The 26,372-nt window shown below is 44.1% G+C and overlaps 6 protein-coding genes across 10 annotated transcripts; 3 read left to right on the forward strand and 3 right to left on the reverse strand.

The window, feature by feature from the left end:
- Positions 1-1,672: 1,672 nt before the first annotated feature.
- Positions 1,673-4,769, reverse strand: LOC4339461 (protein REVERSION-TO-ETHYLENE SENSITIVITY1). 4 transcript variants are annotated; one of them, XM_015785214.3, is made up of 4 exons: positions 4,678-4,769; positions 4,407-4,533; positions 2,896-3,266; positions 1,673-2,296 (listed from the first exon to the last, which is right to left on the reverse strand). In XM_015785214.3, the coding sequence occupies exons 3-4, from the start codon at positions 3,175-3,177 to the stop codon at positions 1,877-1,879; spliced, it is 702 nt and encodes a 233-aa protein (XP_015640700.1). In that variant the 5' UTR covers positions 3,178-3,266; positions 4,407-4,533; positions 4,678-4,769; the 3' UTR covers positions 1,673-1,876. The 4 variants fall into 4 exon arrangements, with proteins under 4 accessions (XP_015640700.1, XP_015640699.1, XP_015640701.1 ...); XM_015785213.3 differs by having other exon boundaries at positions 2,896-3,279; XM_015785215.3 differs by lacking the exon at positions 4,407-4,533.
- A 1,999-nt stretch (positions 4,770-6,768) lies between these two features.
- On the forward strand, positions 6,769-10,078 carry LOC4339462 (uncharacterized protein ycf36). Its single transcript, NM_001420856.1, has 4 exons — positions 6,769-7,371; positions 7,457-7,485; positions 8,648-8,704; positions 9,078-10,078. The coding sequence occupies exons 1-4, from the start codon at positions 6,888-6,890 to the stop codon at positions 9,291-9,293; spliced, it is 786 nt and encodes a 261-aa protein (NP_001407785.1). The 5' UTR covers positions 6,769-6,887; the 3' UTR covers positions 9,294-10,078.
- Positions 10,079-10,681: 603 nt separating this feature from the next.
- Positions 10,682-14,642, forward strand: LOC4339463 (glycosyltransferase family protein 64 protein C5). The gene is made up of 4 exons (NM_001420846.1): positions 10,682-11,253; positions 11,346-11,468; positions 12,397-12,564; positions 12,652-14,642. Exons 1-4 carry the CDS (start codon positions 10,984-10,986, stop codon positions 14,323-14,325), a joined length of 2,235 nt encoding a protein of 744 aa, NP_001407775.1. The 5' UTR covers positions 10,682-10,983; the 3' UTR covers positions 14,326-14,642.
- Positions 14,643-16,207: 1,565 nt separating this feature from the next.
- On the reverse strand, positions 16,208-20,239 carry FEN1A (flap endonuclease 1-A-like). Of its 2 annotated transcripts, none has more exons than NR_175297.1 (17): positions 20,145-20,239; positions 19,892-20,008; positions 19,404-19,462; positions 19,263-19,322; positions 19,134-19,187; positions 18,976-19,024; positions 18,822-18,869; positions 18,563-18,628; positions 18,348-18,398; positions 18,148-18,267; positions 17,992-18,076; positions 17,797-17,878; positions 17,460-17,568; positions 17,326-17,382; positions 17,181-17,246; positions 17,041-17,095; positions 16,208-16,545 (listed from the first exon to the last, which is right to left on the reverse strand). NR_175297.1 is itself a non-coding variant. In NM_001402619.1 (17 exons), the coding sequence occupies exons 1-17, from the start codon at positions 20,154-20,156 to the stop codon at positions 16,474-16,476; spliced, it is 1,143 nt and encodes a 380-aa protein (NP_001389548.1). In that variant the 5' UTR covers positions 20,157-20,239; the 3' UTR covers positions 16,208-16,473. The 2 variants fall into 2 exon arrangements, 1 of the variants encoding a protein (NP_001389548.1); NM_001402619.1 differs by having other exon boundaries at positions 17,200-17,246.
- Positions 20,240-20,446: 207 nt separating this feature from the next.
- On the forward strand, positions 20,447-21,550 carry LOC4339465 (uncharacterized protein At4g29660). Its single transcript, XM_026025668.2, has 2 exons — positions 20,447-20,731; positions 21,214-21,550. The coding sequence occupies exons 1-2, from the start codon at positions 20,549-20,551 to the stop codon at positions 21,346-21,348; spliced, it is 318 nt and encodes a 105-aa protein (XP_025881453.2). The 5' UTR covers positions 20,447-20,548; the 3' UTR covers positions 21,349-21,550.
- A 159-nt stretch (positions 21,551-21,709) lies between these two features.
- LOC4339466 (chaperonin CPN60-like 2, mitochondrial) lies at positions 21,710-26,353 on the reverse strand. The gene is made up of 17 exons (XM_015783834.3): positions 26,222-26,353; positions 25,980-26,126; positions 25,676-25,835; positions 25,051-25,226; positions 24,728-24,823; positions 24,519-24,623; positions 24,021-24,107; positions 23,845-23,934; positions 23,595-23,675; positions 23,432-23,500; positions 23,293-23,370; positions 23,085-23,180; positions 22,898-22,997; positions 22,673-22,776; positions 22,485-22,590; positions 22,241-22,319; positions 21,710-22,152 (listed from the first exon to the last, which is right to left on the reverse strand). Exons 1-17 carry the CDS (start codon positions 26,285-26,287, stop codon positions 22,047-22,049), a joined length of 1,746 nt encoding a protein of 581 aa, XP_015639320.1. The 5' UTR covers positions 26,288-26,353; the 3' UTR covers positions 21,710-22,046.
- Between the last annotated feature and the right edge of the window lie 19 nt (positions 26,354-26,372).

The raw sequence follows: 26,372 nt of genomic DNA on the forward strand, positions 1-26,372 counted from the left end.
GTGTATTGTTTGTCCATAATTTTTTTACCGACATTTATCCAAATGGTCATTCCTACTATTTTTCTGTGTTTTTTCAATCTATAGGATGTGAAGGTCCTCATCGGTTGCTCATATTCCATAAAAAGTAAAAGTAGCTTATTATAAAATAAAAATTAATTTATAGGTAAAACTTGTATATATGTGTTATTAGCGACTTAAAAGCCAATTTAAAAAAAAGAACCACGTTGAAAATATTTTAAAATCAGCTTTAGATTAAGTTTGAAAATTCAAATTTTAGTTTTGTCTTTGGCTTCTTAGGAAAACCAATGGGCTACTAGGACACTCCAATAATATATTTTTCATATTTTTGTGTCTTGAGAATTCTATGTTCCAAAAGAAGCCCTATATATACACGTGAAAACCCAATCTTTAAAAAAACACATGTTTGAAAAGTTTGGGCCTAGTTCTTTTCTTCATATCCAAATTACAACTTTCTCCTTTTTCATTAAACACATTTTTTAAATTGTTAAGTGATGTGCGTTTTGAAAAAAAATATAAGTTTCTTTTAAAAAATTAATTAACCCATTTTTAAAGTCTATAATAACTAATACTCAATTATTCATTCATGTACTAATGGTTTAGCTCATTTTACGTGTCACTAAAATGCTAAACCAAGTTGAAAATTCAAATAGGCCCTAAGTCGACCATAACTTAACATGTGAATCAAACTGTTTTTTTTTACAAATACTAATCATATGCTAAATTAGCTGATTTGATACTGTTTTTCTTTACAGGCGTCCTAATTTAAGGTTCGTCTTGAGTTTGCACCAGGCAAAGTATACTCCTATTGTGCAGTCCTTGAGCAATGAGTTTACTTTTTTCAAAAAAAAAAGAAACGACAGAAAACTGTGAAGTTTCAATGTTTCAACGAAGACGAAAGTATATTCCGGGTAAAATTTTAAATGGATTTTAAGAATTCAAATTCAAAACAGCAAATGTAACCGAATTTTGATGAAAACTGTCATACCGCCTGTAGTTGGGATCCAGCGCTGAGGGCCTGTTTGGGGGAGTTTAAGATTCTGAGAAGCAGCTGCTGAGAAGCTAGCTGGTGAGAATCTAGTTCATTTTCCTGATTCTACAACTACAGATTCTCAGAATCTGGATAAAAATCTGGACTGTTTGGGGGAGCTTCTGGCAACTGGAGATTTTAGGAGAAGCTGCAGCTACTAAAAGCTCCCCCAAACAGGCCCTGATTAGGAAAGGTAAAACTCTGGCTGGGCACAGCTTGATGCCCGGCCTCTCATTGCTGTGTGACAGATGGAAATCGAACTGGCATGGCAAGTTTCTTTTTTTTTAAAAAAAAAGGGAAAAAAACTGGCATGGCAACCAATCGCTCCTTGCCTCGCTGGCTCATGAGCTCATTGCATTCTGCCATACTCCTACTCACGCAGAGCCTGGTACGTGCCTTCAATGATGCAATCAATGTATCGTGGCACGAACACAAAGGATTACTCGTGATTCATGATCTGGAGTACTACCATCCATCTAGAGTAGGAATGCTCACGAAGCCGAGCAACAGGGAGAGTAGTGCCATCGATGAACACGATTTGAGAATGAGCAAGCTTGAATGCTTTTCTTTGATACCACGGCTCAAGTCACCGACGGAAAACGTGATGCGATCACTCGTGAACAGTACAGTAGAAATGGTCTTTTCATCGGTTCTCCTTCATCATCATCCATGAGATTATAGTTCCATGAAACTTCAAAGATGACTACAAGTGTACAACTCTCTGATTTCACTGTAAAAACTGTCTATAATTTACTGAAAGTGCGCGTTGCGTAACTGAAAAAAGATGCATATTCTGGTCGAATTTCAACAAAATGGCCTTCAGATCGATCAGCAGACCAAGCCCTTGAAGCAGTAGACGCCGAGGACGAACCAGCCGAGGAGGAGGGAGGAGAATGCCGCCATGCTGATGAGGAAGGACCAGCCGGCCATGAGGACGCCGACGCAGGCCACGGCGGCGAAGGGGAGGAGCGACCGGACGACGGCCATCTTGCCCAGCCACCGGCCGCGCAGCCACACGAGGGCGGCCAGGTTGAGGACGTTCCAGCCGACGGAGCCGCCGTAGGCGAGGCGGTTCAGGCAGCTCGCCACGAAGGAGTGGCTGTTGCAGGTGAAGAGGTTGTAGCACTTGTGCTCGAACCGCCTCGCGCCGGACTGCAGCGCGTCGTCCCACGAGATCGCCGTCCCGGCCTCCGAGTGCTCGTAGGACCTCGCGCACACATGCGCCGCGAGGTTGGCAGGGAAGCAGCACTGATCACCCCCAAGGCAGCAGAAAAATCAATATCAGCAAACCACAGCAAAGTCATAAAAGTTTCAGTACTAAAAGACAGTTAAGAAGAAAGAACATGAACCAAAAGACAGTAAATAAGTGGTTATGTTGGCAAGATTTCAGATCTTAGGATCACAGTTTATATGAAAAGAACTTTTTCTTGCAACAAGAAGAAACGCTGTAGGTTATAGACTGTTAGTCACAGCCCGCAACACCCCCATGGTCACAGTTTATATGGAAGCTTCCATCTGAATAACTGTATGAATGCAGGATCTGAATTAAGTGCCCAACAGGCAAGAATATGGCATGCCCGGCAGGCTTACTGCTTTACAATGTTTAAGATCACAGGCTCACAGTCACGTGGCAGGATGGTGTACCAAAAGAAAATATATGTAAGAAATAACCGTATCATTCATGTAATCATGCCCTCTGAATTATGATGGTGTCAAACCACTATCTCATTTCTGAAATGGAAGCAAAGAAGTTTTCATAAAGTAAACTGCAGGTTCATATTAGTGGCCTGGTTTCTAAAATATTCAGATATTAAGTGCAGCATAAATCCAGGGGAGAATAAGTATACCTTTCTCCTGTCGAGCTGGAGGTACCTCGCAGCAGAACCATATGCAAGGTCATCTACACTCACAAAATTTGAACCTGCAAAGTCCATGACAGTTCCATCCTCCCGGGCAATCCCGACATGACCTATGTAGGGAGCCAGCCAAGAAACCACTGGCAGAGGTGTCCAAACAATGCAACAAGGGAACCTGGTTCCCTTTTGGTCTACTTCACCTAGTGGCCACAATTCCTGCATCTCATTGCTTGAACTGACTACTCCATCACCACAAGCAGCTTCAACCTCCATTGAAGGCAATAATCTCAGAAACTCGGACAATCCTCGTACTATCAAACATAATCAAGCATTTTCCAGTTGCATGTCATGATCCTGTCAACCTACAATAAAACACTGTGCACCACTTGTTATGTTGTCCAAGAGAAATAAGTAAGGTTAGATATGTTTAAAAATAATGATGAATGTACAAATCAAAATGGTGGGCAATTACGCTATCAAGTGATGGGGTATGACAATGTCAAGTAAGAAAAAATAAAACGCGATGGGAAAACAGTAAGAACAATAGTATGATAGGTGTCGTCCCCCTTTATTTTTCCTCCTTATGGAAATAGGGTTACTATTTGACAATAGTTATGAAGACTAAAACAGTTTAGTACAATAAAATACTCCATTAATCCGCTCTAATAGTAGGTCCCATCAGCTCTCCAATAATCATGTTGTTGCTTATGAACAGCCAATCTTGGTTTTTATTGACATACTTACCATATCAATATTACATGATCATATAAGATGAATAGACTCTACAATACATTACGAAATTCATTTTATAATAACACAATATTAAATTGATAGGCCAAACTCTCCAAAGACAATCCTCTGGGGCACAAGTATTCAAACAGGAAAACCTAGATGTAGCCATAGCAATTTATCATCCAATTTTTAAATAAACTATGAACAATGTGATACGGCTGCCTTTAGTTCCATCCAAAGTTTGGATTTTGGTTGAAATTGGAGATGATGTGACTGAAAAGTTATGTGTGTATGACAGGTTGATGTGATGGAATTTTGCAAACTTTGGATCCAAAGTTTGGATCTAAACACACCCGTTGTAGCCATGCCATTCAAATGCCATGACAACCGCTCCATTTGTAAGAAACTCAATACCAAATTACCAGTCAAACATTCAGACAAATTTTGGCTAAATTTTAAATTACTTGTTTGGCATTATTTTGCATCCTCAAAACAACCGATAACACAGTGTGCTAAATTATTACTACTTTTTTTGTTAGATAATGGACTAAATTATTGCTACTGTACAATACAATACACCATGTGTTACACGCAAACATGTGTAACAACTTTGTTGGCACTTGGCATGCAAGAACTAATAAAGCAGACCACAAAAATCACTTCACCGAGATAATATTCAATTTTATCGCCAAAAAAAAAACTAATAAAGCAGACCAACTTACTAACTGAACACAATGAATCACGATTCACGCAAAATCTTTATCCTTTACCTCTTCGTCAACACCACACCAGAGCCCTCCCTCCCAGCTCAACCTCGCTTCCTCAGCAAGCAAAACATCCAGCCACCAATGCACTAGACGAAACACCCCGATGGCCTTAATCCCATTCGGACTCGTCCTACACACCCCCAGGAAAGAAAAATCCCAATCAAACCTCTCCTGCCACACCACTAACCAAAACAAAAACAAAAAAAAACCCAGAAATCTCTCTCTGAACCAAAGATCCTAGCAGAGCAGGATCGCGGGCGGGCGGGGGGCTTACCAAGAGCAGCGGGATCCTCCTGAGAAGTCGCATTGGGAATGGATTGGATTGGGACGCCACCGCTCCGAGCAAGTGCAGGTCAAGTGTTTGACGCATTGGGGAGGAGGCGGAAGCTGTACACTTATAGCGGGGTGGAAGAGAGAAAAGGAAAAAAAAAAAGGAGTAAAGTTGGGGGAAGGTGCATGCACCTGGGGTGGACGGGGAGGGAGACGCTACGCGCACCCACCCCGTGTGGATGACATGTAGGGCCAGGGGGCACTCGGCAACGGGCGACTGGGCTGAGGTGGAGGTGGGCCCGCTTCTCAGCCGGGACGCGGCGGGTAGGGTGGGTGGTGGCATGATCTGCCGTTGGATTGAAGATGACCGGTCGGGATTTGGTGGACGTTGCGCGAGAGCTGACGTGGCAGGCTTGGCTACCGCTGCTACTTGTGAATCGGTGAGATTTTTTTCCTTTCCCGGGTTGGAGAGTTGAATAGTCGCGGTCGTGGTTGCTTCATGGCGAGGACAACATCAATCGAGTGAGCAACTAGCTGACGATGGTTTGGAGTCGTCATAAGCTCATACTAGTATTGGCTTGTTAACATCATTCCTGATACGATTATAGTCATGGCGTGCTAATTAATCATATATATTTTTTATCTAACACTAATACGTGTGTATTAATCATATATATTATGTTTTGCCCTAGTATATATATACTCTCCTCGATTTAAAATATAACAATATATAAGAGAATTGGACATATCCAAATAAATATACTAGGGAACTGTTTGTCACAGCTTCAGCTTGAAGCTCAGCCTAACAGTTTTAACTTCACTTAAAATAAGAGCAGTGATGAATGAAGCGTTATCACAAGATGAACAGATATATAAGTGTAGGTTGTGTCTAATCATTTTAAATTGTGTATATTCTAAAATAGAATAAGTACACATTATTTGAGAAAACCATTTTGAAGATTTACACGAATAAGCATCGCTCCACATTCCCATCACACCCACCAAACCGTGAAAGTTTTTCACACCATGAATTCTTAGGAACTTTCTGTAATCACGTGTCATGTTCTTTAATCTCTCTGGAACTTGCTTTTTGCGCAAATATCTCGGAAAGAAACCATTATCAAGTGATGCTCCTGTGATCCGGTAGTTATTCGATAAAGATGTTTCGCTAATTATGTTACAATAATTCCATTAGAAAAGTAATCATGTGGTTAGGGTAGTAGCAGGCAGGCGTGGCAGCATGCTCTCCGTCTAAGGATGATGCTTCCCTTCTTTAATTAATCAAAATCAGGCCAGTGTTAGCCTTTCCTAAAAGACGATTTTAGACTAATCGATCACAATATTGATTACGTAAGAGGAAATGCTTATGTTGCAACACAAAACTGTTTATCCTCTGAACAAACCGGCGGGCGGCGAAGGTCCTTCTGAGAATAAAAACGCTCTTTCACGTGGCATCAAATAGGACGTTTAATTCTCCCAAAAATAGTTTATTTTAGGGTGCGCTTAGTTCACGCTAAAATTGAAAGTTTGATTGAAATTAGAATGATGTGATGGAAAAATTGAAAGTTTGTGTGTAGGAAAGTTTTGATGTGATTAAAAAATTGAAAGTTTGAAGAAAAAATTAGTAACTAAATATCCGATTCCAATGTTTATTGTCATGACTAATGTATTTCGTCACGAATTAAGGCCTTGTTTAGTTTTAAACTTTTTCTTTAAACTTTCAACTTTTCTATCACATCAAAACTTTCCTACACACATAAACTTTCAACTTTTCCATCACATCGTTCCAATTTCGACCAAACTTTCAATTTTTGCGTGACCTAAACACACCCTAAAGCATGGTTCATAGAATCATTCGCGCTATCGAAAACCACTCCAGTCATTCTGTTGGCTTTCAACGGTGAAAACCGGTAAAATTCGGATAGATTTTGTTAAAAGAAATTAAAGTCTAATTTGATATTTTTTATAATCGGTTTGCCAGCGGTTTGTCAACTCGAGACGTCTTAAAATCTTCAAACTTTGAAAAAACCAAGTGGTTTTCATCAAATTTGTGAAACATGTTTCTTAGTAGGAGTCGCCGGGAACAATGTGCACTTGTGCAGTGAGCTTACTGAAGTCTGCAACACGAGGCAGAGCCACGCACGCAACGAAACCCGAAGCCGTTGCTTCGCGGCTCTCGCAACCCTCACTCTCCTCGCCTTCCCTTCCACGGACATGGCCGCCGCTCCCCTCTCCCCTCCTCCTCCCCTCCACGCGCGCCTCCTCCTCCTCCCGCCTCTCCTCCCGACGATGGCCGGGGGCTCCCGCGGACGGCGGCGGGGGCGGGGGCGCCGCCGGTTCGCGGTCCCGCCGTCGCGGAACGGGAGCTCGTCGCAGGGGACGGAGTGGTGCCCCGTGCCGCCGGAGCAGCTGCCGGTGAACGAGTACGAGTCGCTGGCGGCGTCGCTGCCCTTCTCGTGGGCGGCGGGGGACCTCACGGTCTACTGCTCCCGCCTCGCGCTCACCGGCGCCGCCTTCGCGCTCTTCGTCGGCCTCCCCGTCGCGTCGTTCGGCGGCCGCGGAGGGGCCGGCGGCGACGCCGTGCACCTCGCGCTCGGGGCCACCGGGTCCGGGATACTGGCCGTCACGCTCGCCGTGGTGCGGATGTACCTCGGGTGGGCGTACGTCGGCAACCGCCTCCTCAGCGCCACCGTGGAGTGTGAGGAAACCCCAAATTACTATATCTCCTTTCTTTCGTTTGTTTCCATGTTTGCGGATCTGATTTCAGTGCCTGATTTTCGCAGATGAGGAAACGGGATGGTACGACGGGCAGGTGAGATACTACGCTTGATCCTGTCATTGACTCATTTCTGTGATTCTAGTGCAGTACTAACATGGAGTTTATGCTTACACTGGTATTTTTGGGATCAAGTAGAGAAAGATTTGACAGGATATATATGCCTTGACCTTGATCTGATACTTGGCATTGATTTGGTACTTGCTGGACAATTTGGCATGCTATTTTTCGTGGAACATTTGGTTTGCCACAGGACAAGATCGCTCATGTTCCTTTACAACTTACAACTACAATAACTGGGATATCTTTGACAGCACGCTTATTTAGCTCTGGCTTAACAAGATTTTGTGGCTTTAGACTTTACTGCTTTAGCTAAACAATAGTGGAATAAAAACCAACTTTCCTTTGCTTTCTTAAAAGCAGGGCTTCAGTGCCTTTTGTCTCAAAAAAGGGGAAAATCAACAGGGATCACTGAATCAGAAATATATGCAGTGCCACCAAAAGAACACTCCCAAAAGTCACTGCCTTGCTTATCATTGTACTCAATAGTCAATACTGTTGATGCTCAAGTCATACCAATTCTTATTAGATATCACACCAATAACCAACTGCTGAAGTATTAGATTTGCAGCTATATGCAATTTCATAGAATTCTCAGATTGTTAGCTTGTTATCAAGGTGATTATGAAATTCAGAGATAAAAATGACATGCATTTTTTTAATCCTAATTTTCCCCTTGTCACCAAGATAAATGGGGTTTTAGATCACAACAACCTTTCATAATAACATACCCACAGATATATTAAATTATAAACTGCAGTAGATCTCCTATATTCCTGTAAACTCTTAAAATACCTTTCTTGTTCACTGAGCAGCAACGCGTCCCAAAAAAGAAACAGAAAGCTCTATTTTGTTCTTCTCATTGATTGATCATATACAAATACCAAGTTCATTCTTCTGTTTGACACAGATACATTTTTTGGATGTCGTCCTTTAGATTTGTCTTTCGTTTTGTGTAGGATAGTCCACGATTGCCCACTTTACTTATCTAATTCTAAAAAATGGTACTAGAAATATTTCACTTACTAGATTGTTGCATGCACGTCAAGCTGATGGGCATGAGATGATAGTATAATTGTGCAGCATTCCGCAACACAATTAGCTCTTGCATCATGACATTTTTTCTTGTTCTTGACAGATATGGGTTAAAACCCCAGAAGTTTTGGCTCGTGATCGGCTTCTAGGTTCATTTTCTGTAAGTTGCCATGATTCATGATAACCTTCTTATTTGAACCATTCTACTGTTCTCAGATTGTGTGTGTTTGTTCTTTTTCATTTTTCCCTTTTCTGTTATACCTCTGCAGTACTCTTATGAACTGAATATTGAATAGCGTATGCACATGGCGTGAGCTGTGAAATTCTTCAAAATAATATAATCATATCAATAATTGATACTCTGGATCTATGGGTCTTATCTGGAGCAGTCCTTTTCTGAAACACTACATATTATTTTAAACATACTTGTATGTTCATGCCAATAAAACAAATGCACTTTATGGTATACTTGTGAATAGTTCTCTGCAACTGCATAGCAGATTGTAACCACTGAAATTTTTGTTATGCATCAGGTCAAGCCTGTGCTGAACAGAGTGAAATTTACCTTGGTGGGGCTGGCAGTGTCCCTGATTCTTTGCATTCTTCTCTACGCCAACACCGAAAACCCAAAGGATCCTTTTGAAAACACTGTCGGGCGTGCTATCCCTGGAGTGTACGATGATACTTCTGCAAGGTCATTCGAGCCTGATGCGTTCTGTGGAGAACCTGATCTCGGTGATCTGTCATAACTGTAAAGATCGTGGATGATACCTACTCGTTGTAATCTGTGACATGGGCCACATGGTGTTTCTCTTCCTTAGCATAGCTCGAACGGAGGAGATAGCATACATATAACAAACACCATAGGTATAAGGTATTCCATGGGAAGGTGACAAGATGTCTCCGTCCTAGAATTGCTGAATTTTGTGATGCTTCATAAAGAATGTAAATATTTAACCACATAATATACCCCCATAGTTATAGCTCATAGTACAAAAGTTTTTGTAAATTGGGGGAAACACGGGTGGTGTGGTGGTGGAGTCGTGGATGCATGACTCCACTTATCAAGTTTAAATCTTGATGCCCACAAATATTACACACATGTAGGTGAACTTTCAACAAGACTTTAGCGAGACTAGTTGAATGCTTGTGCTTTGCGACAAGAATTAATGCTTGTGCTTTGCGACAAGAATTAAAAAACAGAACCTCACCGTCACCGTACACTCAAAGCCTAAAAAAATAAAATAAAATAATTCTAATTGTTAAAATCTTTAGGTAAAATATTATTGTCATTATTTTTGACACAGTTTAATGGCTTGAGGTTGGGGAAGGGAAAATTCACATATTTCACTCTTTGTGGACCGACACGGCAATGGTGGTGGGTGGTTGCAGATTCATCACTCACCATCACCATTGGAGTCTTTTAAAAGAGTATAGATAAGAGATGTGCCGCTGATTTTCGTCTCTTAGAACATGTTTAGGAGACGTATTCGTGGGGGTGTTGCGTGTGTATTGGTGTGTGCACGCGCGCAATGTAATCTTTAAAAAAAAGGTTATTGTATATTGTTTATTTTGTTTATACAAGATAACGAATGTTGTTGTAAAAAACTGTATGTACGATGTGCTGATCCATTATTGCTATGCTTGATGCGCATGGGTTGGGTCATCCTTTTGGCATGGCACGGCGTAAACGGCAAGATGACGGACGACACGATAGATTTGACCGCTAAAATCTCGGTGTTTCTGGTGAAGCTTTCGTCACTGCAAACTTGTCCGGTTGTCTTGTCCCCCCTGCAGGCTGCCGAAATCACACAGGAAGCTGCAGAAATCCTGAAATCAACACGGAACAGACCGCCTTCCAAAACAAACCGAGCACGTATTCCACCATAGCTTCACAACGGCAACATGGAACTTAATTTTTACGAGAAAAGTAGTACTACTATGAAGAAAATAATTTTCCCTCTTAGATTTCTCAAAGAAAAATTCATTTTCTCTTCAGAAAAAAAAAACGAAGCAAAGCAAAGCATGCCGTTCTCCGGTCAAACCTGCCGTCGCCGCCGTCGCGTCGGGAAAGGAAAGCCTCTCGCCACCCGGTCCAACCCATACAAAAAGTCCAAAACTCCAAAGGCGCCGCCTCGTGCACCAGCTCATCCATTCCCACTTCCCCCCACAAGCAGCAGCAGCTTAGCGCCGAGACATACAGCGAAGCAAAGCGGCGGCTTAATCCGCGCTAATCACCCACTAATACTCTTGTTTAATCACTCAGGCCTCTCCTCGCCTCGCCTCCTCCGCCTGCTTAAACTAATCTCTCCCCCCTCGTACTCCCGGGCCGGGAGGGCGACGAGGAATCCATCCAGCTCGGAGCACGAGGTCGCGCCCAGGCTGGGATCCGATCGGGCGGTCGATGCCGGCTTCGGCGGCGGCGGAGGCAGGCTGGGGATGGCGGGGCGGCGAGCTATGAGGCCGAGCGGCAGCAGCATGCGTGGGGTGGTGGCGCGGCTGGCCGCCGCGCGGTCGCCGGCCGTGTCGTTCCTGGTGGCGGCGGCGGCGGGCGCGGCGCTCGTCGGAGGGGTGTACTTCTGGCTGGTGGTCTCGTCGTTCCGCCTCCCCGACTCCCGCGCCGTTGGGTGCTTGCCTGATGGCGAGGGGTCGTGGGCGATCGGGATGTACTACGGGAAGAGCCCCCTCGAGCTCCGCCCCATCGAGCTGGTGAGCTGAGCTCCAGTAGCCTCGACTCTGCCCATTTGCGTGCGGTTTTGAGGAATTTGGGTGCTTATTCCGGTGTGTGATCTGGTGAGCAGGAAGGGAGGAGCAATGGGAACAGCTCGGCGTGGCCGGTGGCGAACCCCGTGCTGACCTGCGCGACCCCGACGGAAGGCGGGTACCCGAGCAACTTCGTCGCTGACCCGTTCCTCTACGTGCAGGTGAGCCGCTGCTCTGGCTCTCGTGGTCAACTGTGGAATTTTGTTGATTTTGTGTGTTTCAAGCGAAATTTTGAGCTCAAATAGGCAGAATTCAAGCTGATGGATTGCGAATCCAGTTCATATGGAGGGTGGTAAGGGTTGTGTGTTTTAGATGCTTCGACGAGAGAGTGATAGAGTACCGTATGCAGGGGTGGACTTGTTCTAGCTTACTAGCTGGATATTGTTGAAGTGTTATTAGTAGTGAAACACAATGTCCTAATGCTGGGATTCTGCATAATAGGCTTCAAGTTTGGAACCTAAGCCTTGTGCATACTGAATTGCCATTCTACTAGGGAACAGTAGTTGGGGAAGGATTGCAAGCTTTTCTCCTTAGATTTATACAAAGTTCTAACCGCTATTATCTCCTTGATAAAGTTAATGAATGTTCATGCTTATCGAAATTAGTACGCAAAGATGCTTCGCCTTTAAGTTTATCATGATTCTGAAATGTTTGTTGAAACACTGAAGAGAAAACAGTTCTTTGACCGAATATGAAACCAGAAAAAATGTTGCCTGAGACTTGTACATTGCATTACAATTGAAGTGAATTTGGGCCATGATGTGGTTTCTATGAGTGTCAAAACACATTTTAAGGATAAATGATGAAATAATTTAAAATTAAATTGGCACTACACTGGATTTCATATAGATATGTAAACGATGGGTTTTATTTTTTTGGAGATATTTCCTCAACTGGGACAGGGGAATTTTATACATGCTTTTGTAACATCAATATTGTTTGTTACAATACACAAACAGAAACCTTCTTTTATTGAAGGTAAATTTCTGTCAAATCCAGGCTTTTGAATTTTTTTAAGCCCATCGTAATATTTTTTTTTCTAGTTATTATTGTAATGCTCAACCTGATATGATAGTATGCATCTCTCAGGGGGACACACTCTTTCTGTTCTTTGAAACAAAAACAGTAAGCACAATGCAAGGTGATATTGGTGTTGCAAGAAGCTTGGATCAAGGTGCAACATGGGAATTTCTTGGTATTGCTTTAGATGAGGCATGGCATCTGTCATACCCGTTCGTGTTCAAATATGAGAATGAGGTAGAATTTTAACTTCAGTCATATCTATAGCTTAAGGAATGAGTAGCTGTTTCTGAATATGTCAATACGTTACCTTTTCTCTTGTAGATTTATATGATGCCAGAGGGGAACAAAAAGAAGGAGCTACGACTTTATCGAGCTACTAAGTTTCCTCTTGAATGGACATTGGAGAAGGTGCTCATTGATAAGCCACTTATTGATTCCTCATTAGTTCAATATGATGGACTGTGGTGGCTGTTTGCCTCAGATTTTACACGGCATGGTATAGAAAAGAATGCAGAGCTTGAAATTTGGTACAGCAACTCACCTCTTGGTCCTTGGAGTGAACATAAGCAAAACCCTATTTACAGATCTGACAAAAGTTTAGGAGCTCGAAACGGTGGAAGGCTATTCATCTTTGAAGGGTCATTGTATCGTCCAGGGCAGGATTGCAGTGGTACCTATGGACGGAAGGTTAAGCTGTACAAGATTGAAAAGCTAACTAAGGAAGAATACAAAGAGGTTCCGGTAAATCTTGGAATCGAAGAGGCAAAGAAAGGGAGGAATGCTTGGAATGGTATGAGGTACCATCACATAGATGCACAGCAACTTGCCTCTGGTGGATGGGTTGCTGTCATGGATGGTGATCGTGTCCCTTCAGGTGATTCAACAAGACGGTCTCTATTTGGTTACATGGGTTTTTTGGTAGCTGTTGCTCTGGTCACTTTTGTAGGTTTTGTAAAAGGTGCAATCAGTTGCTACATTCCTCCAAGTTTTTGGGTTCCTCTAACTAGGAGAAGTGAGTTATCTCGTATTTTACCTGTGCATCGCTTCAACCTGAAAATCCGTAGATATTCAACCAGTATTGGCAGGAATATCTCTGCTACCAAAGCAAGGCTCAGTGAGAAAACATGGTCAAACACACTATTCTTTTGTGTGATTGCTCTCATAGGTATTGTTAATGTCTGCATTGCTGTGCATTTCTTACTTGGTGGCAATGGCGCTGAAGAGGCATATACACATCAAGGGCAGCACTCTCAATTTACAATGGTCACAATGACATATGAAGCTCGACTCTGGAACCTGAAACTATTTGTTGAACACTACTCTAGATGTGAGTCAGTCAGAGAGATAGTTGTTGTCTGGAACAAAGGCAACCATCCTACCAGCGACGCCTTTGATTCAACAGTCCCTGTCAGAATACGTGTGGAAGAAATCAACTCCCTTAACAACCGATTTAGGGGTGACCCTTTGATAAAGACAAGGGCTGTCCTGGAACTGGATGATGATATCATGATGACTTGCAGTGATGTAGAGAAAGGATTCAAGGTATGGAGAGAACACCCTGAGAGGATGGTGGGCTTTTACCCTCGAATGATAGACGGTGATCCTTTGCAGTACAGGAATGAGCGATATGCTCGGGGCAAGAAGGGCTACAATTTGATCCTCACAGGTGCTGCTTTCATGGACAGTGAGTTCGCTTTCAGTAAATACTGGAGTCAAGAAGCTAAGGAAGGCAGAGACTATGTCCACAAGAACTTCAACTGCGAGGACTTGCTCATGAATTTTCTGTATGCAAATGCAAGCTCTTCGAGGACTGTGGAGTATGTTCACCCTGCTTGGGCTATCGACACTTCCAAGCTTTCTTCAGTTGCTATTAGCCGAGACACGCAGAAGCACTATGACATCAGAACGAAATGCTTGGCGAAGTTCGCCTCCATATATGGCCCTCTCCCCCAGAAATGGCTATTTGGCATGAGAGAGGATGGCTGGGACAAATAGTCTCGACAAGGCGGAATAGACAGCCAACACATGCAAATTGTTGAATATTTTTGTTCCTACAACTTCCTTTTTGGTAGAAGTGACTTGTTTAGTGATGTAATTTGGGTAGAAGCCAAGAACCTTGTAAATCATGATCTGTTCAAAGTGGATGATTCTCTGTAGCTTTTGATGAACATGTTAAAATAGCCAAATTCAATGCAGTTTTCTTTGTGAGTGAAGCGTCAAAACTGCATGGATTCAATCCTTCCTGTTTTATTAGCACTCTGGGAATTATAACTGTTCGATGTATTGTATAACCTTTATGAATGTTTAACTAATGTACAATCAACACATAGTTTGGTTTCATTATTCTAGGACCAATTCAACTTGGTCCATCGAACAGCAAACCCCCTCCATGATCTGCTCCTTCACGGCGAGCTTCTCCTCATCGCTCCAAGTACATTTCTGGCTCACCATCTCCCATTCACCTGGGCCTCTATCCTCGACGTGTCCATGCTTGATCAGCACAACACGGCGCAACGCCATGGATGCTTCCTCCATGACGTACCTCACAAACTGAACCTGCCTCTCTTTCTTGCTCTGGAAACCAATGACCACAAGCTCCTCCAGATTGTCACAATGCTGTGTTCTTGACGGCTCATTCTCCCACACTATCTCCAATCTCCGACGATCCGCCGCCGGGTCGTCGTCGTCTTGGCGATAGTGTTGGGAGAAGTGGACGTGGAGGCGCTCAAGCGACGGCGCCGCCGCCTCGACGACGGCGCGGATCCACGTCGCGTCCCAGCGCGGCGGCACGTCGGCGACCAGCAGCCTCCTCAGGCTGGGCATCTCCAGGAAAGGGCTCTCCGGGACGACCCACATCTGAGGCCCCGTGAGACGCAGCGCGAGATCCGTCACGTTAATGGCGGCCCTGCAGAGGTAGCCGAGCGCGGACAGCGCGGCGTCGCGCTTGATCCTCTCCTGCAATGGCTGCAGTCCGGGGGATCCCCTTCCATCTGGCCGACGCGGAACGCGACGGTGGCGCGCGCGAGGCGCGGCGCGGCGTCGGCGTCGGGGCGGTACAGCTCCACGCTGTTCTGGACAGCGACGAGCGTCTCGAGGCTGGGGAGTCCGTGGAGGAAGCGTACGCTCATGTCGCCGCCGCCGACGACGACGAGCTCCCGGAGGTCCGGCAATGGCGCGTCGATCACGACCTTGGAGTAGCGGCATCGGCAGGAGACGAGGTGGAGGGCTCGGAGCGACGGGCAGCTCGCCACGGCGCGCTCGTAGACGGCCGCCCGCGTCGTGCGGGGCAAGCCGCGCAGGACCAGCGTGGTGAGCGCGTCGAAGCCTCGGAGATCCGGAGGCCGGCATCTGGTGAGCTCGAGCGTCCTTAGCCGGGAGCCGTGGGGGTCGTCGCTGATGCGGCCGTCGGGGAACCTGTAGGCCGGGTGATCCAGCTGCGCCGACGACGACGACGTCAGGAGAACGGCGGCGACGTCGAGGTGCTCGACGCCCCACGCGTCGACGGCCGTGGTGATCAGGCGGTTGATGTGGTTCGAGCTGTTGGTGTCGATGAACTCCACCGCGAGCCTGTGGACGCTCCGGCGCGGCGTCGACGGCGAGAGCTCCTTCATGCAGGCGGCCATGGCGCGCATGGCGCGGCGCTCGTACCGTCTGATGACGGCGTCGTACTTCTTGCCGTAGTCGTACACCCAGAACGACCTCTTGGCCTCGTCGCGCCGGCGAAGCTCTAGGTAGTAGTCGCGCGGCAGGATGTCGGCGACCCTCAGATCGAGGCTGGGCAGCTCGCGCGCGAGGCCGGCCCAGCGCTTGCCCAGCGCGGCGCGGGAGTTGACGCGGCGCAAGATTTCGCGGAGCACATCGTCCGGGAGATCGCTGATTTTGCGAATCGGAACCAGTTAATTTTGCGCGGCAAAGCCAATTTTGTTGGTTCTTCATACACTACGCAGCAACCAAACCAACACTACAAATCCCTAGTAGAGAAGAGAGACGTACTACATAGATGAACTAGTATTAGACGAAGTTCTGGACTTCTGGTTTACTAGGAACATAGAAAACATCAGATGGAGGATGAGTTACAAACATGGGAGTTAAAATTGAAATGACACGTGCAGGAGGTCTTGTTGATGAATGGCACAATCGAACTTATTTCTTCTTTCCGCCGGCTCCCTTTGTTTTCTTGTTAGCGACTGCTTTGGTTGGTTTTTCTGAAGTGTCCTGCCATTATATCATAGAAACAAATCATGAGACATAATATTGCTACAAAAATATAATTATGGCCACAACATTTGCAAGCCTACATATAGTATAGCACTATGGTTGCAGTTTTACATGGAACAGTACAAGATCTGCGAGAAAATCATGCCAAACAAGGCTATAACCTTCTCATAGTAGAAGGATTTTAGCATGGCTTACAAGATTCAGCTTTGGCTATTGTATCTGCCTACTTCTGGCTGCTTGCAAATATATTGTTGAGTACTGGTCTAATGGACATATTTTTATCATTCATCTGTGATCTGTTATTTGGCAGGTACATTGGACAATCAAAACATCAAACCACGTGATTCAACATTGTTAGTTGAATGGACAGATAAAGTACGCAATTCAATGACATGAATTGGTTGTATATCATGCTACAATGGATGAACCTGGAGAAGGCTAAAAGTTCTAAATTTAAGCACGACAAGATTGATGGCATTCAGGTTAAGGTACCTTTCTTTTCAGAGGCACTGATGTGCTAACAACTGGCTTGAAGAAGGATTCGAGCCTGGTCACATTAATTCAAGAGTTGGTATGGTTTAACAAATGATATAGGCATGCAACACTCTTAGAACCAAAGTATAAAAATGTACCACAATGCTCACGTCTCACCTTCCTTGGGAAGATTTGTTCTTGGCAAATTTAATCTTCTCTATGGCCTACATAAACCGGAGAAACAAATTGCTGATAAAAATATTTCAAGAATATAACATAGTAAGTCAGAAGAAAAGTGCATGCCTTTGTCACTCTATCTTGGTTGAAACCATTTTCTTTCACCAGAAACTCTACAAGACCCTGGAGAAAGAATTAAAGTATTGGGACGACATCACTTGTAAAATTTGAAGGCAAGGAAAAAAAGGTGACAGGCATACTTCCTCATCGGGAGCATTCCATTTCAGCTCAGGAATATCCAATGTAACATTGGGTTCCTTGAACAAGCGTCGAGCTTCTTGATAAGGCCAGTCCTCAGGAATCTGATATCTGCAGTAGGCGATAGATATGATCAAAATTTAGCACAAATTAGCATAGGAAATGGTCTTCATCACATTACAATACATCATTACATCTAAGTAAGATAATGCGACCAAGAAATGAAATAAAGTGGCACATATAGAAAATTTTGGGCTGCCTTTGCCACACAGCTGATATACATGTCTCAGTTGAGTTCTCAGTCAAGTGGGAAATATTCAAATAGTTCAAAAGATTAACCTGTCTTTATTTATGTTTTCCAGAATGCTTTCTATGGACCCATGTTGACGAATAAGTTTCAGAGCTGTTTGACCTCCAATACCTAGCGGACAAGCACACATAGTTGGTTAGGAAAAAAAGTTTGCATGGACAGAAATTCAAGCAAGCAAGAATTTATAGGAATACTACTCATGAGAAGAGGGAAAGCAAAAATACCTTTAATGCTATCACAATAGTCACATCCAGATAGGATGCACAAGTCAATGAATTGGTCCATAGTGAGTTCAAGCTCCTCCAAAACCTGCAATATGAAAATTGGTCAAGTGTGTACAACATCAGTGTCTGTACCAAGCAAATCACAGTGCTGCATACTTTCGCGACTTCAAATTCCATAACTGGAATTTTCTTGGAACTTGGATCCATCAAATGACGAAGAAACCGTGGAGCTCCAAAAGTAAGAGAGTCCATATCTTCTGATGCAACTGCATAAACCTATAAAAAAAACAGTAATTAATAAAAATGGAAGCAAGAGATGGAAACAAGAAGGCAGAAGTCCACTATGTTAACATTACCATATCATTTATGCAAAGTGCAGCACATTCTGCTTCTGCTTCACATGGCGCCTATTGGTACCGGAAAGAAGATGTCTTTGGATGAGATTGAGAGCATGGCAAATACATGATAAATCATAGATTTTATGCTAGCATAGTAAAATAAACAAATCCAACGATTATATATTGACTCATTCCCTGAAAAAGCATGTGGCACCAAAGAAAATTGGATTTACCTCTACAACAGGAACCCCCATAAGTCTTAATAGTCGTTTACATTCTTCATTGTGCTGCTTCGTGACCTGCTCAAGGAAAAAGAAGATGCAAAGATAAGGTTACTCTCATACTTACCTTTTTTGCATCTTCCATATCATGTTATTCAAACCAACTGTTTTCATTGATATTTTTCTCAGCGAATGAATCTGTTGTCCCTCAAACATCATAGATTTTTTTTTTACATTTCTTTTAGTGTGTAAGATCAACCCCCCTTCTCACCTTCACAGTTCTCTTGCTGAATTTTTCAATTGCGTCTTTATCTCCTTCCTGCACATTAAAAGTCATTTCTCTGGGGATCAAGGAAGGAAGGAGAACAAGCACAGGACAGAACATAATAGAACATTGTAAATAGCACAACAAACTGTTAGCTCACCTCTACTGCCTCTGTTAGTTCTTTGGTGGCATCCTCCCTCTTCGAGTACCTGCAGAACATGCCATGTTAGAAACAGATCATAGCCCAAAATGGGATATAGGACAAGTTATAAGTAGCAGCAGGAAAAACAATCTAAGGATGAAAGAAACATATCATGCCTTTTTGCGAGCTCTTGTTTCTTCAGATCAGGAGGCTTGCCGTCAAAAACATATCTGCATGAGTGTCACAATTTTAAGTGTATTTATATGGATAATTTCAATAACAACACATGAGGAATTTGGGTTTACACTGGCTTGATTCCTGCCTCCAGCAACCTTATTGTCCGGTTGAACATACCTTGCAAATGACTGCACAGCAAAAAGTTCTAATTTATAAAAGAATTAACAGAATCCTAGCACTAGAAACGGTGTAAGATTAATATTTAGAACCTGGTGACTTCACCGGCCTCGTTCGTGAGGGTTTCCATCCCCGTCCTTCCAACTACAATCTATACAAGTAAAACATAAAAAGCTGTCCCAACTTATAAAGCAGTGGGTAAGGATTTCCTAATACCTCACCAAAACTTGTCAAGCATTTGCACACAGAACATATAGTGAATGTAATATGGAATTGCTATGCTCTACTCCCATTTTTAAAGCAAAACATCCAATGCTAGAGGTGTTTAGTTTAATGTTAATAAATATAGCCGACCAAAGAAGAAAATATGAGGCACAATGGAGGTATCCCAATTTCACCCAACCCGATTTGGTCTAAGAGAGCAATTTGAAATGAGGAATCCTTACAACACTGGGCAGTTAAATAGAAAAAAATACAATCTCTCTCGCGCAATCAAAGGCTTAAGAAACCCTAAACCCCAAGTAAGTGAGCACATTTCAAAGCCAACTCGCAGAATGTGAGAGGAGACATGGGGGCATACGAGGAACTGGTAGATGCTCATGCTGGCGTCGACGGCAATGCGCCGGCCGAAGTAGCTCTCGAACTTCTGCTCCTTCATCGCCTTGGGCGCATTGTCCGCCAAAAGCTTCGTCAAACCCTAACAAAAAAAAACCCGCACAAAATCGAGACGAAAACCCATCACGAATCGGCCGCAAAAACAGCTACAACCCACACCACCGGTCACAAATCCGAACGAGGACGGCGCGGCACCCCCCCCCCCCTCCCGCGCTCACCTTGATGCCCATCTCGCCTCCGACGGATGCGGCGAGCGGCGGAGGCGGCGGCGGCGGAGACACAGAGAGAGAGGTCGCGGGCTATTTCGAGTTTTCGTGCTCGGCCCCCCGCCTTTGCGTTTTCACTTCCCGTTCTCGGGCCGGTCTGGGCTAAGGCTGGGCTGGGTAGAACCGGTCTAGTTGGGCCTCGAGTACGGGCCGGGTCGGGCTGAAATTGGACTGCAACGCAACGTGCGGCCCACGTGATCTGCAGTCTCATTTCGGCCCAATTGAAAGCCTAATCAGGTGACGTGCTGAGCGGTGGCGCTGTTCTTTGCCGGTGGCGGCGTTGCAGAGGCTTGCGGCGGCGAGGGGACGGAGGCGGAGGCGGAGGCGAGCGGCGGCGGCGGCGAGGGGAGAGAGGGATGGCGAGGCGGTTGTGGAGGTGGTACGCGGACCGGCAATTCAACAGGTGGGAGAAGACGGTGCTCTGGGACATGGTGGAGCCGTACCGCCCGCCGCGCTCGTTCGCGCCACTCATCGGCACCTACGTCGCCGCCTTCTACACCGGCGTCGTCGCCTCCGCCATCACCGAGCAGCTTTACAAGGTCAGGATACTCTAGGAACAGACCGCTCCTCCACTCCTCCTCCCCCCTCCCTGCTTCACTCCTTGTGGTTGCCCTCGGTGGGGCTTCCGCGCATAAGGTGCTCGACGGAATGCTTAGGCCCCTTGGTCTCGAAACTTGGACATGAATTTCGCATGCTTCAGTGATCAAAGGTCTGTTTAGCATATGTTCCCGTATGGTATGATTAACATGTACTCGGTAGTAGTAGCTAGCTGGATCACAACAAATTTTGGTTGCATACTTTGTTGAACTGATTAGGAGTTTAGGACTGTCAATTTACCCTACAAGCAAGTTTGGCCAGGTTTGATTGGTGATATATATATAGAATCAGATCGCCCTATTGTCCTATATGAATCAGGTTGTACAAAACAATGCAAGCAATATACCTTTGAAATAACTAGGATTGGCAATTTGACCTCAATTTACAGTTGCTTTTGCCTGATTGTGACCGCATTTTGGAGCAGGAGAAGTACTGGGAAGATCATCCGGGCGAGGCCGTGCCGCTCATGCCGCCCAAATTCTACTGGGGGCCATGGAGGGTGATGAACGGAGAAGTTCCACGCTTTATGCAGACACCAGAAGAGGCGAAACCGGCATAAAATCTTCAATGATCACTGAATCTTTTAAATGTTGCGTGTCTGTAAGGACACGATATGTAGTGTTTGTTGCGTGAATAAACAGTTTGCCCCCATCGATCTCAAGGCAAGTAGAGTTAGATACGATCTATATTATACGGTATAAACGGTTTATTTCCCCTTATCCCCTTATAATGAGAAATTGGAAGTGTTCATGAGTCATAAATCTTCACTCCTTGTTTGTCTACTTTGCATTTTCGCCTTCCTGATAACAGTCGAGTTGTGATGTGTTTGAATCAGTTCGTGCTTATGAACATGTGCAGCGTACGCACATTCAAGGAGATCAGGGGAGAATAATTCGTTCAGGTGGTCGGACAAATGGTGGTTTTGCGCAGGCAAAATTATTGCCAAAATGCATAGTAAAATATTGCAGCTTTCACAGTATCAATTTCACATATGTAGTAATCTACAAAATGAGGTGCTGCTCCACATTAGTTCAGTTTACATCAGACGGATTCCCAATTCCCAAGTTTAAAATAAATTATATCTGTAACGTCTTTCTCCCGGGCCGTGAAATTCTGTAGAAATATTAAGTACTACTACTGCCTTTCACCACGAAAAGACAAAATCACGTCATATAGCTTTCAAAAAATCACCCCTTTCATTTGAGGGGCACTGCCTTACATCAGGAGAAGACATATCATAAATCATGTTACTTGCTCTCAAAAATCCATCCCGCTCATCTGCGGCATCCGACTAGCCATTCTGGCCTTTGCTGCTGGGGGCTCAGCAACAGCTGCCTCTGTCGTTGTCATCAGCAAAGAAACACTGAAACAAAAACACAAGTTATTAAGCAAGTGTGGAAATTTTAGTAATGCAAAGGAAAAATAGTAATCAACTTAAGGAACGTGCGTACCTTGATGCATCTTGTAGCGCTGTTCGGATGACTTTCACAGGGTCGATGATCCCAGCCTTAATCATGTCAACATACTCCCCTGTAGTTGGCAAAGAGCAGGAATCAGCTAATGAATCATAAAGATTACTATGCTTTTGAAGGCATATGGATAGCCTTTTCAAGGACTATCTAAACCGCAATAAAGGAACTCAACATAATTTTTGTTACAGCCAGTAATGCCAAAACATAGCTAAACAGCACAAACCTCTTGCTGCATCATAGCCCATATTAAGATTATCTTGTTCAATTAGCTTCCCAATGACCACACCACCATCAATGCCAGCATTTGCAGCTATAGTCATCAAAGGAGCCTACAGAAATTCAGAGATTATTACATGTTTAAGAAACAAGCCATCAGGCACATGAAACGCCAAAACCAATACAGGAACTAACCTTCAAAGCATTCTTGATAATTTGAACTCCAATCTTTTCATCCTCATTTGCTGTGATAATCTTGTCAAGCTCCTTGGTGGCATACAGAAGGGCAACTCCACCACCTGTTTGAAGTTCCAAATTGGCACAAAACATATGGACAAGTTACACGAAAGCAAAACATCAAGAAACAAGTTTAGGAAAAAAGACACCAAAGTGGAAAAAATAAGAAAACCGTCACTACACCTGGTACAATGCCCTCCTCCACAGCAGCCCTTGCTGCATGTAAAGCGTCTGTTACCCTATCTTTTTTCTCACCAACTTCAACTTCACTAGCTCCCCCAATCTGCAGTCAAAATGGATATCCTGAGAGGAGCAAAGTGGGGAAAAGAAATACAGTGAAACATCACTGTGCACCTGAAAAATAACAAACCTTGAGGACAGCAACACCACCAGATAACTTTGATAGACGTTCTTGAGCCTTTTCTTTGTCAAATACAGCAGTGCTTTTGTCCATTGATTCTCTAAGCTGTTAAGGGCATTCACATAACAAACAATTTAATTTCTATCAAAGGAGAATCCGGCCACTATTATCTAGATAGTTGGGATGAAGGTCAAGAGTGACAATTTTATTGCAGCACCTGTTGACACCTCTCCTCTATCTGCTGTTTGTCGCCTCCACCATCTAGAATGATAGTATCATCAAGGGATACAGTAACCTGTAAAGGAAATTCTCACTGTCTGTTTCTCAGGTGAAATAATTTGTGAAGATTGACAAACCTTTTTAGCAGTGCCAAGCATTTGTAGTTCGACTTTACCAAGATCAAGACCTTGGTCCTCGCTGACAACCTTGAAATTAAATTAAACGAAATAAGCAAGCCAATTTCAGTCATATTGTATCACTTGTGTTTAAGGACTTTTATGGTTGTTGATCATGACTGACCTCTCCTCCTGTCAACACAGCCACGTCATCCAGATTGGCTCTTCTGTTTTCACCAAATCCAGGAGCTTTGACAGCACATATCTATAATCGATGCATGATAATTACTAATTTACCAGAATATCAACGATCCATAGCTCTAGCTTGAAGAAGGTAAGAAGCTTGCACTTTAACTAACAACGGACACATATCATCAAGCAGCTTGTATACGCAATTCAGTATTGTATACAGTAGGACCAGTAGTTAATATCACCTTTAATCCAGCACGATGCTTGTTCAGAACAAGCATTGATAGAGCTTCTCCCTCAACATCCTCAGCAATGATGAGAAGAGGCCTACGATTCTGCATACATGAGACACTGGTTAGTACTAAACCAATTTACCATTGCCATATTCAAAAGAAGCTGAGACATTATGGGACATAATCACCTTGATAGACATTTCTAAAACTGGAAGAAGTGAATTCATCGTTGAGATTTTCTTGTCATGAATTAGAATAAGAGGATTTTCCATCTCCTGCACAAACATAGGGATACATGAGATCGTCTCAGACCATTATTTGGAATATTCCATGCCAGTTGATACAACTCTCATATATATTTTCTCTGCTCTCATCAGGTCTTTTCTGGGTCTAAAGCTATCTAAGAAACCAACTTAACAAACAGGAAATAAAACCTTGCAAGGATAAGCACCCTGAGTCATCCTATAAGGTCAACACTAAGAGACATAATCTACTAATGATTATATCAAAGTGGCAGAAAACCAAAACCAATCAAAATACACAACCTGACTCACAATTATTACTGATGTGATCCACTTCCATGCATATTTCCATCATAAAGTCAAAGCAAATGAGGGAATGTAGCGAACTTTCTACAATGTAGTTCATGCTGGATTCACTGATTTGACCAAGAAATACAGACTTACACACTTCTGAGTCTTCTGATCAGTCACAAAGTAAGGAGATATGTAGCCTCTGGAAAGTTTCATTCCCTGTACCGCTTCAAGCTCATTGTCTAATGTCTTGCCATCCTGCCAATTTCCCAAAATAAGTTGCAGCCTAGGTAAGTAGGTATTACCAAATAGAATGATTCTGCAGTATGAGGCTAATAATAAAAGCAGCACTTGGTACTCACAGTAATAGTAATAACTCCATCCTTTCCAACCTTTTCCATCGCCTTTGATATCAAATCTCCTATTTCCTTTTCTCCATTTGCAGAAATAGTTGCTACCTGGTTTACAGAAATATGAAATAACATATTCTTAAGCATGCAAGAATGCGGGATAATTACTATGGAAAGTTTGCAGTAATATAGAGTCAAAGTGATTATTTAGCTTATTTACAGCAGATGCAAACAATAACTACAGCAAAGATGCATAAGCAACTCAATATGGTTTATACAATGTAGCTGGAGGGAGCAGAGAGATCAAAATACCACTCCAAACCAGAGCATCCCACCTGATTTATTTCTTCTGAGGAGTTGATAATCCATGCTTTACTTTTGAGGTGTGTAGTGATAGAACTTATGGCCTTGTTTATGCCATTACGTAAGTCCATAACATTGACCCCTGCTGCCACAGCCTTGCAGCCTTCCGTAAGAATAGCCTGTGTAAGTACAGTTGCACAAGTGGTACCTGTTACCCCATACAACCAGAAATGCAGTGAGTGACACTGAATATTATATTCATGCTAGTAATTATGCTATTCATAGGGTTGATAATGTTTGCGATGAGGCCCCCAAAAAAAAAAACAGAACATGAAAACCACACATATCAGAAACTATTGCCGCCATTATCCACTGTGAGAACTTAAGTCACTGAGCATCACACTCAAGTGAGTTTACTTAAGAATCAATATTTTGATTCATGCTATCAGAATTTACCTATCCTGACGACACATTCATTACTAGCTGACAAGAAGGATTAACACATATAGCAGAAAAAACAGATTAACAATATGCTTGTTTGCATTGAGTAGGCTTACAAATCAAACGGGATGCTAATCTGCTATGCTCAAAGCTCAATCGAATATATAGTTCATATGGCAGCTCAAGTAAAGTAATTTCCTAGAGCTCGGTCCTTACCATCTCCTGCGACCTTATTAGTAGCTTCAGCAACTTGCTTCACCAGGTTTGCACCAACATTCTTAGCACTGTCCTCAAACTCAATGCTTTTTGCAACCGTGACTCCATCCTTTGTGACTTTGGGAGCTCTATGGGATCTCTCGATAATCACATTGCGCCCCTACAACGACACAGACAAACACGCCCATTCAGTCGCCAAATCGAGTGCGAAAATCTAGCGCTTCCACCACTAGATCCAGCCCGATCGCTGCAACACTCTCCCCAACCAATCCACGCATCTCGGAGTCTGTCAGAGAGCACGAACCTTGGGGCCCATGGTGACCTTGACGGCGTCGGCGAGGTCGTTCACGCCCTGCAGCAAGGCGGCCCGGGCTCCGACGCCGAACGCCACCTCCTTCGCCGCATACCCCCGCGCCCACAGCCGCTGCTCCCCGCAACCGCCGCGCGACAGCTGCCTCGCAAGCAAGAGTCCCCGTCCGTTAGCGTCGCCCGGAAGAGATGCGTCAGGTGGGAAGGAGGAGGAGGCGGAGGTAGCGCGCCGGTTACCTGCTTCCGCAGCGCCGACGAGGACCTCGAAATCGACGACGCCGCCGCCGCCGCCGCCCGGTACATGGTGGCGAGTACTCGCGATTGCTCCTTCCTCCGGCGGCTTTGCTTGCGGCTTCGCAATTTCGATTCGAGAAGAGAGAGAGAGGGT

Source organism: Oryza sativa, chromosome 5 (genome assembly GCF_034140825.1).
Source record: "Oryza sativa Japonica Group chromosome 5, ASM3414082v1".
In the NCBI taxonomy this organism is placed as follows: Eukaryota; Viridiplantae; Streptophyta; class Magnoliopsida; order Poales; family Poaceae; genus Oryza; species Oryza sativa.